This window comes from Sciurus vulgaris, assembly GCF_902686455.1.
Source record: "Sciurus vulgaris genome assembly, chromosome: 9".
NCBI classification, from domain to species: Eukaryota; Metazoa; Chordata; class Mammalia; order Rodentia; family Sciuridae; genus Sciurus; species Sciurus vulgaris.
The window spans coordinates 28547573-28561394 of record NC_136469.1 but is presented as its reverse complement, the minus strand read 5'-3'; the positions used below and the strand labels follow the sequence as shown (position 1 = coordinate 28561394).

Below are 13822 nucleotides of genomic sequence, written 5' to 3'. Positions count from 1 at the left end.
ATTTTAGGTTTAGATCTAATATACTTTGTGCTGTTCTATCTGTAGTGAATCTATTGTTTTCAGTAGCAGTCTGATTTGTCTCTTTGATAAGCCCTGTGGAGATTTGATTATTCCAATAAAAATTCATTCACTTGGAAACCCACCCTCCAGCTGTTTACTCCCAGTGTCCCTGAACTACACTGATATTAGATTTGGAAGCATGGAACAATATTTAACAGTAGAAAGGAAGAGTTAGAAAATAAGTATTTTTAACCAGTCTTTCCTGGGGTAAAGTTGTTGCAGAAGAGGTTTTGTGTCAACCTGGCATAAAATCTTTTTCTGAGGATAAGGAAGGTCTATCAGAGAATTTCCCACTTCACTAATAAGCTAGTGATCTTTTCTGTAGTCATGCCTCAGCCAAACTCTAAGCTCACCTCTGGCCTTGGAATCCTATTGAGGCTTCCTTGCTCCTGGTTGTTATTCCATGTTGTTTGATAGCCTGAGGCTTGTTTTATAAATGGAATGTAGATGCACTTCCTTAGGCAGAGCCACCTTTTTGCCTAGAGATGAGACCAGAGCTTAGCATACTCTCTGTAAAGTAATTGCATCCTAGTTTACAGTTGTCATTAACTGCCTGTTATAAATCTTCTAGTATGAGAAGCCTGACTTTGCATTTTCAGAGGAAGGTTTGGGATGGGAAGGATATGAAAGTATAGAAGGAGTTAGCAGGAATTTTGGTACTAGACATTTTTGTACTTTTAATTCTTCAAAAAAAATAATAAATTTTTGGGACAAATTCAGTTTTTTAAAAAGTGTCATGCCAGCTTATATGACTCATTCTTTCCTCTTGGCAGGTCCTGTTAGCCTGAGCACACCAGCTCAGCTTGTGGCCCCCTCTGTTGTAGTAAAGGGCACTCTTTCTGTCACCTCCTCCGAACTCTATTTTGAGGTGGATGAAGAGGATCCTAACTTCAAGAAAATCGACCCCAAGGTGAGATGAGGAGGTGGTTTCATTTTTTCTTATTACAGAATGGTAGGCTGCTGTTAGGTGAGATTAGTATTGGCAAAATCTCATAGGCTTAGTTCACATTTCTTGCTGAATTGCCTCTGTACAGATGTAAGGAAGGCAGTTATCTTTTTGATTCTTTTGCCATTTAGATTACTGAAGTTCATTTAGATTCAAAAAACAATTTTCACTTAATTGCATTTATCATTAACTCTTTGGTGAGGGGGGGATCAGGGAACATTGTCTATAAATTTATTTTTGTCTGAATGGGTCTAGGGTGAATTAAGCTACAAAATTTAGTGACATTGAGAGTGGAATTACTTTGTTTAGCCTTTATGTTTTCTGGATATAATACCAATATATCATTCTCCTTGCTTTGTCCCCATGACTTACTACTCTGTCCTGCATGCAGCAAGTCTGTTTTGCGTGAGCGTGTATCATACCTCTGTTTCCCATTACCTATAGTAGATTTTACAAGGCACTGCATAATTTCCTATGCTTAAATGAAAATATAATTTCCCTTTTAAAATATATTTCTGATTACTTTTCCAACCGAGGCAACTTTATTCTTTTTTTAACTAAGAAACATTGTATTTCTTAACAGTCACAACGCCAAAATTTATTTACATTTATTTATTTACATTTATTTCCTGAAGGTAAATGTTACTGTTTGCTCTGAGTTTCTTTAAAAGTGAGAAAATAAGCAACTTGTAGAAAGTGACGGGATTTGCAATTTTTTTTTTCAGTCTGTATGTTTGTATGCATACCTACACTTTCTAAGTTTATTGGTTAGGGAGGTGTTTTTGGTTTTGAAATCATATCTGAATTGTTAAACCTTAATGATTTGGAAGTATTTCAAAATAACCGTTAATGAAAATGTTACAATCTCATTAAAAACTTTGCAAACAATTTCTTATCTTATGCCTATTTTTAGTACTTTGTTTCCATCTTGCTGCCTGTATTAAAACAGGACTTGGTAGACAGTATAAGAAGGCCATGATGGAACAGATTGTTTCAAGCTAGATAATTCAGAAAACTTTTTAATTCTGAAATCACATCATGTTCTACTTTGTTGCATGGCTGAAATGTCTGGAAATGTTTTAATTTCTTTAGGAAGGGAAGATTACCAAAGTTACTTAAACTCCTAGTTTCTGGTATTTTGCAAATATAAGAGAAGCTGAGATTTAGTTCAGAACATTGTTATGCTTTTGAACACACATGGGTTAAAGTCTAAAATCTGAATTAGTTTAAAGGTGTCTAATGAATTGTTCTCAAAATTAAAACCCTTGCTGGTCTTCAAGATTAGATTCTTTGAAGTTATTTGCTCCTTTAGGGAAAGCTATATATATATATATTTTTTTTTTGGGGGGGGGTCTCTGATCTGTTCTGTACAGCACCATTGAATTAAAATTTCTTTTGCTGTTGCTTGTAAAATTCAGGATCTTTTAGCCCAGTCATAGAAACCATCTTGCACTAATATATCCTGCCTAATATCCCAGAAATTATACTCCTGCCAGTTCATATTCAAAATTTTTTCAGCCAATTATGAAAGAATATTTTGATATTGTTTAGGCAATGATGCTTTAAGGTATTTTGTGAATAAGAACACTTTGTTGCTGGCATGTTTTTCTTTAAAAATATTTTCTCTTCTGACACCTGCATTGAATAACAACAAAGAAAAGATACTGAATTTGCACATTTTTTTTTTCCTTGTTAAGACTTAGTAACTTTTTCATGGACATTTGGAGGCAGCTCTGTGTCTGATGCTGTAAATACTTTTCTGAGTGGAAAAGGAAAAAGAGTCATTTTAACATTGTGCCCTTATATTATTTTATGCGAGTACCGGCTGCTTACTTTGAAAATGTTCTTAAAATTTAGAACATTTTACCCAGAGAATAAATTTGTGTTATTATTTTTAAAAAGTTGTGAGTGTTCTGAATTGGTGAGTTTGTATTTTATCTACAGGGAGAGAGACCAGAAAAATAGATCTGATATACAAGGTTGTAGATGATTTCAGAACTGATAAGATCAAAGTTTGTATTTCCATCACAAGACTATCTTTACCAGGGAATTTTTGCCAGGAAAAACTACACCTTAAGCCTGTTCTGTCAAGTGAACTAGACTTCAGACTCCTGAGCAGCTTCCTTGTGTTTTTCATCCATCTCTGCTATCCTGCTGCTCATCCCTTCATATACCACTTCCCCCACTCAAACTTCTTCCTCTGATCTTAAAATTGCTTTCTAGAACATCTCTCATTCATGGATTTTTTTCAATAAATTAAAAACTAGGCTAGTTCAAAGAATAAATATTAAAGGGAAACATCTGACATATTCTGTACCTTTGCCTCACATTTGCAAAGCTAATGGAGGATATAGTTCCCTCCAGCATAAAGACAAACCAGTTCCTTTAGAATACTTTGTTTCACTGATTATTTTATATCCCAAAGTTATTTCCTTGCATTAAAAAAAAAAAAAAAAAAAAAAACTTTGTCAAAGTTGAAACACTGAAATAAGTTTATTGGATTGTTACTTTAGAAAAGCAGAAAGAGGAGGAAGGTACTTTTTCTATTTGTAAATTCTCAGAACATTTTTTTCTTTGATCATAAAAATGGTATGAAGACCTTTTTTGTTTGAATTGTACATAAGCAGGTTCAGAATACTTCTTGAAATTGGATAAAAATTATCATAACTGTGGCATTTAGCACTAACCCATTTTAAGATTGAAGTACTTTATAAATATGAATCGTTCATATTACCATATGCTGGAGGAGAGGAATATTGCTCTAATCATTTTTATTCTTTTTAGTGTGGTTGATTCATTTGTTAAGTCTTTATTATTCAAAGCTTGAAGAAGACAAATGGTTGAAGGAAAAGTACCAACTGACTTCATTAACTATTCAGAAAAAGTCCATAAATATTTCCTTTCTATTGGATTTTTTAAAAACATGGCATAATAAAGCAAATCTCTTTTAATGTGAAAATGTTTTTTCTATTTTGAAAATTAGGATGAAAATCAATTTCCGTATGGTTTTCTTTTTTCAAGTATAAAATGTTATTTTTCATCTTAAAATCTACGGAGCAAATATATTATAGTTGAGTAAAATTAATCTTTTTTTCTAAGTATTTCGGTTGGAACTTTTGCAGTTAATTTTATAAAATGTTATGTTTTAAAATTTGCAAGTCAGAGTTCAAATGGAAGCTTCTTGCATTTAGTTTCTCAAGTTCACATACTTAACATTGTAAATTAGAAAATGATCTCACCTGCCTTCATTTAAGAACAATCCACAGTCAATTACAATGTAAAGTCATATTTTTATTACTATTTCCAACAAGATGTCTCAGGGTGAGGGTAGAGGTGCAAGAGAGGGAGGAGCACAATCTGACATTGGCACTGAGATACATTTAGCATCAGTAAAACTTTTTTAAAAGGGAAATTTTACATATAGTTAAATAATTTTTTCACTTGGTGACAACATTCAGGCAACCAAAAACAAAACAAAACAGAAAAAGGGAGAGAGGGGCGAGAGAGAGAGAGAGAGAGAGAGAGAGAGAGAGAGAGAGAGAGAGAGATGTGTAAAGAAGGAAAAGGGGAGAACTACTATACATTGATTTGAAAATGTACCTTGGGTTTCATTTTGTGATGGCAAAGCCCGATTGCTTCTTTTATGTGATCTTTTAAATTCACATTGTTTGGAGGAAAACGATCACTTTTGTGCAAGAATGTGATTTTTTTTTTTTTTTGGTTGGTTTGCTCTCTTTTGTTTGCTTCTTCATTAAGAAAGGTCTTCAGTCAGATTCCTGTTTGTTTCAAGTGACTTACATAAAAGTTTGTGTCCAGAGTTTCCGTTGTTTATCGCTGAGTGGTGGGGTGTGTGTATAAGAGAGCATGCCCGTTTGTGTGGCTTTTCAAACAGTCCCCAGCACCCTATAGTTTGTCCAGGCTTTTGGGATTGGTGAGGATTTCCCTGGCCAACCTCCAGGTCTGCTTGGCAGCGCTCTCCAGGGCCGAGTGTGGCTTGCCCTGAAAGAGGTCGAGGTTGGGCAGAAAGTAGTGCGGGCAGCGGCGGCATTGCAGGCAGGAGATGAGCTGCAGCAGGATGCCATTGAGCCGGTCGCCCAGGCACGCTTCGTCCCAGTCCGTTTCCCGCGGGTGTTTCTCGCACTCGTACAGCAGCAGCGTCTTCATGTGGTAGTTATTGAGTGGTTGGCCGGGCAGCTCCAGGTGGCGGTCCCGCAGCGTCTTGAGCACTGAGAGACACTTGTTTCGGCAGCCGCCCATCAGAAGGCGGTTCTCTGCCTCCCCGAACTGTAGCACCCAGGCGTCGCTCTCCGCCGAGCTCTGCTTGCCGGTCAGCGAGTAGCACTCCTTGGAGAGCAAGTTGAACCCTTCGGCCTTGACCTCCGCCACCCGATTGGGGCCAGGCCAGGGGATGTGGGGCATAGGCCACTGTGCCGCGCTGCGAGGCCAGATCCCGGTGCACTTGAACGCCGGCGTGATTTGTACCACATAGCGTTCCCTGATGCGCAGCTTGACCTCGCTGGTATCCGCGATCATCTTGACCACGTCCCGGTAGCTGCACTTGTCCACTGCCTGGGCGACCAGCGTCTGGAAACGCGAGCGAATCTTACGCGCGGAAGAGGTAGCCGGACGCCGTGATGAACTCGACCCAGAGAGACATGCTCCGCTTCCGCCCATCACTCAATTTGAGCACCGCGCAGCCCGGCAGCGAGCCGTCGTCCACAAAGTTGAAGACGCCCATCTGGTTTAGGTAGAGCACCACCTCAAATTCGGTGGGCGAGATGACCTCGAGCCCCTCATAGCGAGCATCGATCTCGCTCAGAGAGCTGATGAAGCGAGGCTCCTGCACCTCCACCTCCTTTAGCACGTCCGAGACCACCTTACAGACCTCTCGGATGGTCTTGGCGATGGCCGCCTTACGTGCCTGGCAGCGCTCAGTATAGTATTTATTGAGCTGGTAAACCAGCTTGGCCTGAGCGGCGATCATGTTGGGGCACAGGTCCGGGCTGTACACCGGCGTCTCGCAATACGTTGAGGGATCCAAGGCTCACACACTAGTGGTGGCCCTGCGGCTTTCGAAAGAGGCGGTGCGCTCCCCCTTAAGCCCCACTTGCACTGTGGCTTTCCACCTGGGCTGACCGGCTGATGCTGTAGCCGGCTTGGTTTTTTTTTTTTTTTTTTTTTTTTCTTTTTTCTTTTTCCCTCTTCCAAAACCTTTTTTTCTTCTGCAGAAAATTAGAAAAATGAATTTTTTTGAAAAAGAAAAATGCCTGTTGGGACTTTGTTTCTGCTTTCTCTTGATAAGTAAATAAAGATGACGGTGTTCAGGAGAAGATAGGGAAGCCGGGTGCGGCGAGAGAAAAATTAAGGTTACCGAGAGGTTTGGCTTAGATGTCTGCAGTCGAGATTGCCCAGATATCTGGAAATGAAGTCATTTAAGTGCCAGAGTAAATTTAAAATAAAAGCGAAACATTCAGTGGTTCATTCTTAAAACTTCTCTCCCACGCTGGTAGGACTTCTTCACTCACTGTAGGTGATGCCTTCCTACTCACCCTCCCCCAAAAGGAAAGTGAGGGATGTAATTAATGTCCAGAGAGCAGCGAAGTGCAACTCTTTCCACAGCACTCTCCGAGGTTTGCAGACGCTCCACTGTCTCAGCGTGTAGGTCTCTTCTCAGGGGGTCGTGTTGTCGCAGTTTCCCTCTTTTCCTACTGGAGGCGTTGTTTGAATTGGGTTTGTTTGTAGTGGGTTCTTCCTGTCTTTCTCTAGGTGCAAATCACTGGAAGTTATTTGATACTCATTTCTGCTTCGTAATTTATACTTTCGGCCCAAACAAAATCTATTTTAGTGTGACGAAGTCGTTGCTTGCGTTGCATCTGGCGTATAGTAGTAGCGATTCAGGGTTTTTCCTCTGCTCTAGGTTGCTTGTGCAGATTCCACTTTGAGTCGCGTCTCTCCCTCCTCCCCTCTGATATCTCTCCTCCCCTTCTCTCCCACCCCCGCCTCTCTCTCTCTCTCTCTCTCTCTCTCTCTCTCTCTCTCTCTCTCTCTCTCTCTCTGTCTCGCTCTCTCTGTCTCGCTCTCTCCCTCTCCGCCCCCCCCTTCTCTCTCTGTCTCTCGGTTTCCTGGAGTTATTTAGTTTATGAATGGTCCCAGGGCCATCATGAGGGGGGTGGAGCTTCAGTTCCTACAATCCCTATCCGAGCTGTCAGTGCTTTAACCAATCCGAGAGAGAAGACAGGCACGCTTGGCAAACGGTAGCAGCCACCGCTGCACTTGATAAAGAAAGGGGGTAAAAAGAGAAGTAAGAAAATAGGAGATAGTACAAGTCAAATGCTCGCACATATTTTACAGTCCCCTGTTCTTTATCCTCTTATCAGTTACAAAGAAGAAAAAGGGAGTGTATATAGAGGGGATTATCCTGAAGATGACTGGGGAAACGCAAGGGAGAGTTGCAGTGGTTCAGAAAGGTGTTTTTTTTTTTTTTTTTTTTTTTTTTTTTTGTTTTGTTTTTGTTTTATAATTCTCTCTGCATTGGGCAGGAGAAGGTGCAAACTCTTAACAAAATTACGTTGGCTTGAAGGCAAATGGGAGGAGGAAGGGGGACTTGGGAAAGGACCTAATTTTTGTGGGTGTTTTTCCCCCTCCTGTGAAGTCTTCCTCTTTCCATTGTTGCCAAGAGCCAGAGCAGTTGCTATATATGTAGCAGTGGGGGGTGGAGTGGATATCGGATGAGGGTTTATAACTATAAATCTCTTGTTTGTAATGTCCATATGAAAAACTGGGCAGGATAAAAGCTAGTCCAAGCACGTTATTTGATAGTTGTTTTTTAATTAAGATTCAGATGTATCAAATACCATTATTTATCATTACAAGAATTAACCAGTTACTAGAGAGAAAATGTCATGAGAAATAGTGCAAATTTATGTAGTAACATTTGGTAGGATATACTTATAATTTAAAATAAGCTTTTGAAATTGTGTCATGCTAAATGAAAATGAAGGGGAGTATACGTTGACCTGAATTAAAGTTTTCTTAAGATGTTGATGTTGTAAATCTAATTTTGGGTATACTCTCAGGCAGTACAGAGTTTTATTTCTAAGATGATTTTATTTTCATAATTGACTCTTGCTCTTAAAAGACTTGACTGCTACAAAAATCTATGCCTGCCCGGTTATTGATCGCACAGATGGCTTCACTCCTCCCTTGGCATTTCAGTGAAACTCATGCATGTGCCTTCAGTGAGTGTATCATCCTTAACAAGAAGTACTCGCGGTAGCCTTTTAGAACTTTTGAGAAAAAGCGGTAACATTGTTTCTGGTTTGCTTACTATCTTTGAACTTAGGATGTCTAGATTCTGAGTCGTTTTAATACTCTAAGGTAGATGGGAGTTTTATTTGATATGGGAGATAATATTCCAGTCTAGATTATGTGATAAAAAAAAAAAATCTACGAAGCCATTTAGGTGAGGCAAAACCCAATAGTGTGACTTTTGCAGAAGACTCTCCGGGAAAGGCTCCACTTGCTGTCTTTAAAGCCCGACCAGGTTGACCAACCTGAATTCACTGGCACAGGGGAAGTTAATTCTCTCCATCTTGTTGGTGTCGGATACTTGGACTCTTGGGTCTTTCTTACATCTCTGGTGCAGACTGCTGGCGGCTTGTCACCCCTCCTCTCTCGTTGCCAAGATCTTTGTCTAAAGAATATTTGCCCTTTTTCTTTTTAATCAAGCCGATTTATTCCTCAGGGCCATCTTCAGTGGCGAGGAATTGGGAAGAACAGAGCAGTCGGAAAGTAAGCTAGGTAAAACTCTGGGACGCAGGGCTTTAGCCAACTTCTCGGGAGTGGCCGAGACTGGGGGCGGCCGCGGGCTGCAGCCTCGGAAGCGGCTCGCGTGCGGGGAGGCCCGCCGCTGGGGTGAGAGCGGCCGCGGCGCGGGGCTGCGCGTGGGGCGCCCAGGCTGTGGGCACTCGGCTCTGCTCCGGCCGCTGGGTGCTCTGGAGATTCCGGGGCAGGAGGGGCCCTCGGCCACCGAGAGTTGCGCGACCGGCTGGGGAGGATCCGTAGCCACTTCTCCCCAGGGCAGGTTTTGGGCGGAGACTGGTGGCGGGGCTGAGGGTGAGGAGCATTCCCTCCCGGTCTTCGAGGTGGCGGCGCCCTCTTCGCTGCGGTCCGCGCTTGGCCCTCGGCGCTCCCGGGAGCGAGCGAGCGCAGCTGCCTGCGGGGACGGACGGTCCCCGCGCGGGGCTCCGGGTCCGCCGGGAGGCGCCCCGCTCGCCGGCCTCGCGCCGCGGCGGCCGGACACCCCGCTGCTCCCGCGCCGCTCTGTCAAGCATGACGAAGTTTGGTCGCACCCTTGTCCCCGCGTTTCTCCACTTTTACTTACGGAGGCCGAACGATGATAAAACGTTACAAATGTTTTGATTTAAAAACAATTCATTACCAATTTACCCTGTCTGAGGTAGATGCTCTAGTAAATAATAAATCAGTTAAACAAAGGCGACTTTAATTTATTGCGGGGGTACTAATTAGAAACATCATTCGAGCAATAAACTTAAACACTTCCAGCAAGCAGTCCTCCCCCACCCTGCCTGCCCGCGGCGGCCGGCCCGGCGGCTTCAGCTGTGTTTGGGCTCCTCTCGTCCTCGGGCGTCCGAGAGGCTCTCGCCGGGAGCCCAGCCGCCGCCGCCTGCTCGTGTGTGAGCACAGGAGTCCATCCGCAGCTTCTTGATGGTGTGTGAAAACGAGGTGGCAGCCCTTTCTGCAGGAGAGGCCGTGTTCCGTTAAAGGAGGCCGAGGGAGAGAAGGAAGCTCCGGAGGCTGAAAGCCACTTCAAGTCTTCAGACGATTGATCTGTATTCCCTTGTTATAATCCGTCTCATCATACTTGAGTTAATGAGGCAAAGGAGGGGGAGCGAAATCTGATGGTCCTTGACAAATTCATTAGGGAGGCTGCAGGACGTTTTATTTGACTGTTAAACATCTTGTTTGTTTGGTTTAGGCAGTGCCAACATCAGCATGCTTCTGCCCAGAGCTGTGGTGGTGGGCTGGCTGCAAGGCATTCCTAAAAGGGAAGGGCATCAGCCAGCGATTTGATCTTCTTGTGTTTGGGATAGCGGTGAGCCCAGGACCTGAAGACTCCTCTGGGCTTTACCTTTTCCCTCATTACATTTATTTTATAAGAACATAGATGATAAATCTGAGGTGGGCGTGGTTTTAGTAACTATAAAATATGTGTATGTTTAAAGTTTAGTCTGAAAATTTCCAAGTCCCTTTAAAAAGTTGAGTCAGGTTATGTGAATCACTGAGAAATGTGAATGTTTTAAGTTCCAGAAAAGTAGTCAGTTTACTCATTGCATTCTGTTTGTGCTTGATCAAGATTAAACTTTAATTAATTGAATTTCTTCTTTCATTGATATCTTTATGTATATAAAGAATTGGAAGTAAAAACAAAACTTTTTCGGTTTTCTTTTGAAAATGTATTTATATATATTTGAATTTGAGGGACTTAAAAGTATGATCACAACTAAATTGATTCTAAAATATGGTGATGAGTTGACAGAACACTTAGAAACAAATACTTCTAATTAAAAAATAATGGAAAATAAGATAGAATGCTAATCTTGTAAAGTTTTGTATGATAATAACTAGGACTTGACTTTCTCAAAAAGTAGTACATAATCCAGTTGTGAAACTTTCTTACCTAGGGAATTCAGTTTTATTTCCCTTTAGCATGGACTTAAACAGCCTCAGTTCAAGTACTTTGAGAAAGAACGCTGCCTTCCATTTATAGGAAAACAGTATGGGAGAAAAAGAAAGCTAATGCCCTTGCATGTCATTTTTATACATTCCTGCATTGCTGATGGAGCTTGCACTGCTGCAGGGAATGTATGAATTTAAAAAGAAATGATTCAGTAGTTTGTGTTATATTTCTCAGAAGCAAAACCAAACTAATGGATGAAGTCAACGCTGCTGTACATCTGACAGTTATAATCCTGTTTATGTTTCCAGAGAATACAGAATCCTTAACTGTTTTATTTGGTGCTGATCTTTACTTAGTAATGTATTTACTAAGTTAAACATTAGTACATTTTTTTACTTTATCGGATTAGTGACATTTAAGATGAATCTATTATTCTATTTGTAGAAATAATAAACAGTATTTCAATAATCTCTTCTAAGGAGTACACAGATTTTAGATTATATAATCTTGTTTTCCAGGAAACATTTTAGAAGCATTCAAAAAATTGAATTACTGACCTAAAAACCCTTTTGAAGGATTTATACTTTTTAGAAAAAAAACAAAGGACCACATGCTTACCTGTCTATATTCTTATTCTCTGAAATTTAACTTTGAAACATTTATGCATTTGCTAAATTTTTGTCCTTATGTAATTAATAAGCATAATTATACAAAAGCTTTATTTTTTAAAAGAAAATGGGGGTCTCAAAATACAAATTGGGAGATGAAACATTAAGTTCTCTGAATGTAAGAACGAACACAGTAATAACAGCAAAGTAAATAACTCAAACATTACTTGTTAGTGAATTAAAGTTTTGTTGAAGTAATTATATTTAAATATATGTAAGTTAAAAATTTTGGTAGTTGTAGATGGACACAATACTTTTATTTTATTTATTTAATTTATGTGGTGCTGAGGATCCATCCCAGTGCCCTATGCATTTGAGGCAAAGGCTCCACCCCTGAGTCACAACCCCAGCCACTATATGTAAGTTTTAACAATCGTCAATGTTATACTTACACATTATATTTAAAGTCAAAGTAAATCTACATTCCATTTTTATTACTGTCAATTCTCTGCTAGCAGATCTAATTTTCCCATTCTGAAGTATCACAGAAATTGTTTAATTAAACTATTGGTAATTATGATTATGGAATCAATATAGAATAACCAGTAGTTGAAAATTTGCCTTAAAGAGTTCACCATTGTACCCATTAATAATTTTAAATTGTCAAGTATGCTGTTGAAACAAGGTCTTTCCCCCTCCCTCACAAAGTAGCTTTTAAGAAACAAAACAAAAACCTTGTAATGTCTGTGATTGGTAACCCAAGGGTGTTCTCATTTGTACAATTTGAACTTAAGATAATGCTATGTCAGGTGAAAGTGATAGCTTTAACTTTGCATAGTAAGCCTATCAAACTTTACTGAAGAATGCAGTGCTTTTAGGTACTTTTGACCAGCATTGTTTTGTGGACATTTGAAGTTTATTTGGATTACCATAGATACTGTCGTATGTATGATTAGTGATATTTGCCCCTAATTACATGTATAAAAGTACATGTAAATTGTACATGTTTTTCATATTAAGTAGGATGAGAAAGTTCAAAGTATGTGTTGAATAAACAATTGAATGAGTACTGTACTACACTGTACATAATTACATTTTACTAGAATAGAGAATGATAGAGTAAGAAGCTTGTGCTCAGGAAAATGGAAGTAGCTTATAGCCTGACTGAAAAGGATGCCATTGTATAACTAAGCTAGGACATATATATTAAGAACATTCAAGTTAATTTAGCAAGTATTATTCAAAAGGTGTTTCAATGAACTTACTGTATTCTCACTTATTTTGGTGTATGCATTTTAGCATTAGAATAAGGTTCATATTCTTGTCTTTTCTTTCTTTCTTTCTTTCTTTCTTTCTTTCTTTCTTTCTTTCTTTCTTTCTTTCTTTCTTTCTTTCTTTCTTTCTTTCTTTCTTTCTTTCTTTCTTTCTTCTTTCTTCTTTCTTTTCTTTCTTTCAACTTATTAGTATACAATGAGGTGAGTATTGTATTTTCCCTGCCAAGTAACTTTGTCTTTTCTGATTTGAGCTTTCACTCAAAGTTCAAAGGGTACATTTAGTGGAGACAACACTTAACTATTTAAGAGATGATTACATAATACATGGATTATTCTATGTGTTTCTTCTACCTGGAGAATCAATTTTTGCTGGTCTTGGACAGGAAACCAAGAATAATCGAATATTGAATTTAATGCTAAAAAAAATCAAAGATTTTTTTTTGGTTTAAAGAAAGTGTTTATTTTGTTTCACTTTGTTTATGAAAATACTACTACTGACTTACATAGTGTACGGTGTGTGATCTTAAAGCCATCCTCACATTGCTGTGATCTCTTGGGATCAGTGCCAGACATCCTTGAAACAGATGAATGCGATTAGCCATGTAGATTATGCCAATACTGAGCTACTGAACTTCTCAGTACAGAACTGAACTACTCAGTTCAAAATGTAAGACTTGAAAGTACTCACTGTATTTCTTTGAGGTCATACGAGACATTTTGTGGACCTATGTTTAAAATTGTCAGTTAAGCATACCTTATGGCTAAATTTTTAAAATATACTCTAGGAAAACTAGTCATTAAAAATATTTCAGTTTATTTTAAATACATTGATTTTGCAGCATTCCATTATATTATTATTAGTAGTAATACTTTGGCATCAATCTTCTGCTAAGATTACAGGAAATTTTTAATAGATATTATGTTGTTTTTAATGCAAATGTTAAAAATCTAGCCTGTTTCTTCCTTCAAATGTTGTTAATTAGAGAATAAGTGATGTGCAGAGAAGGTTTCTCTTATTCCTTCTTGTTCCTTGTAGTTTAAGCAGCAACAACAAAATCCTTCGTTGGCTGTAACCTGTGTATAGAAGTCATCTGTATAGTATAAATGAAATAATATTTTATGGTCTAAGGAATGGAAACTTTTCCTTTACCATCTGAAATAAAGCAAGGATATAAAACAGCTTTCTTGGCCTATCGTATCAAGATTCTGCCAGTCTGTTTCTTTTCTGAATTTT

General features: G+C 39.3%; 2 protein-coding genes across 5 annotated transcripts in view; one reads left to right on the top strand and one right to left on the bottom strand.

Annotated features, from left to right (window-relative positions):
• The window catches only part of LRBA (LPS responsive beige-like anchor protein), a 723813-nt gene that overhangs the window by 447174 nt on the left and 262817 nt on the right, over positions 1-13822 (top strand). For all 4 annotated transcript variants that reach the window (XM_079154183.1, XM_079154182.1, XM_079154184.1 and 1 more), the window contains exon 40: positions 834-970. In XM_079154183.1, the coding sequence (XP_079010309.1) occupies positions 834-970 (137 nt within the window). The remainder of the gene's footprint in view (positions 1-833; positions 971-13822) is intronic.
• MAB21L2 (mab-21 like 2) lies at positions 4693-7470 on the bottom strand. Its single transcript, XM_079154205.1, is given in 2 exon segments — positions 4693-5620; positions 5622-7470. Coding segments are annotated over 2 exon segments (1080 nt in total). The 5' UTR covers positions 5991-7470; the 3' UTR covers positions 4693-4909.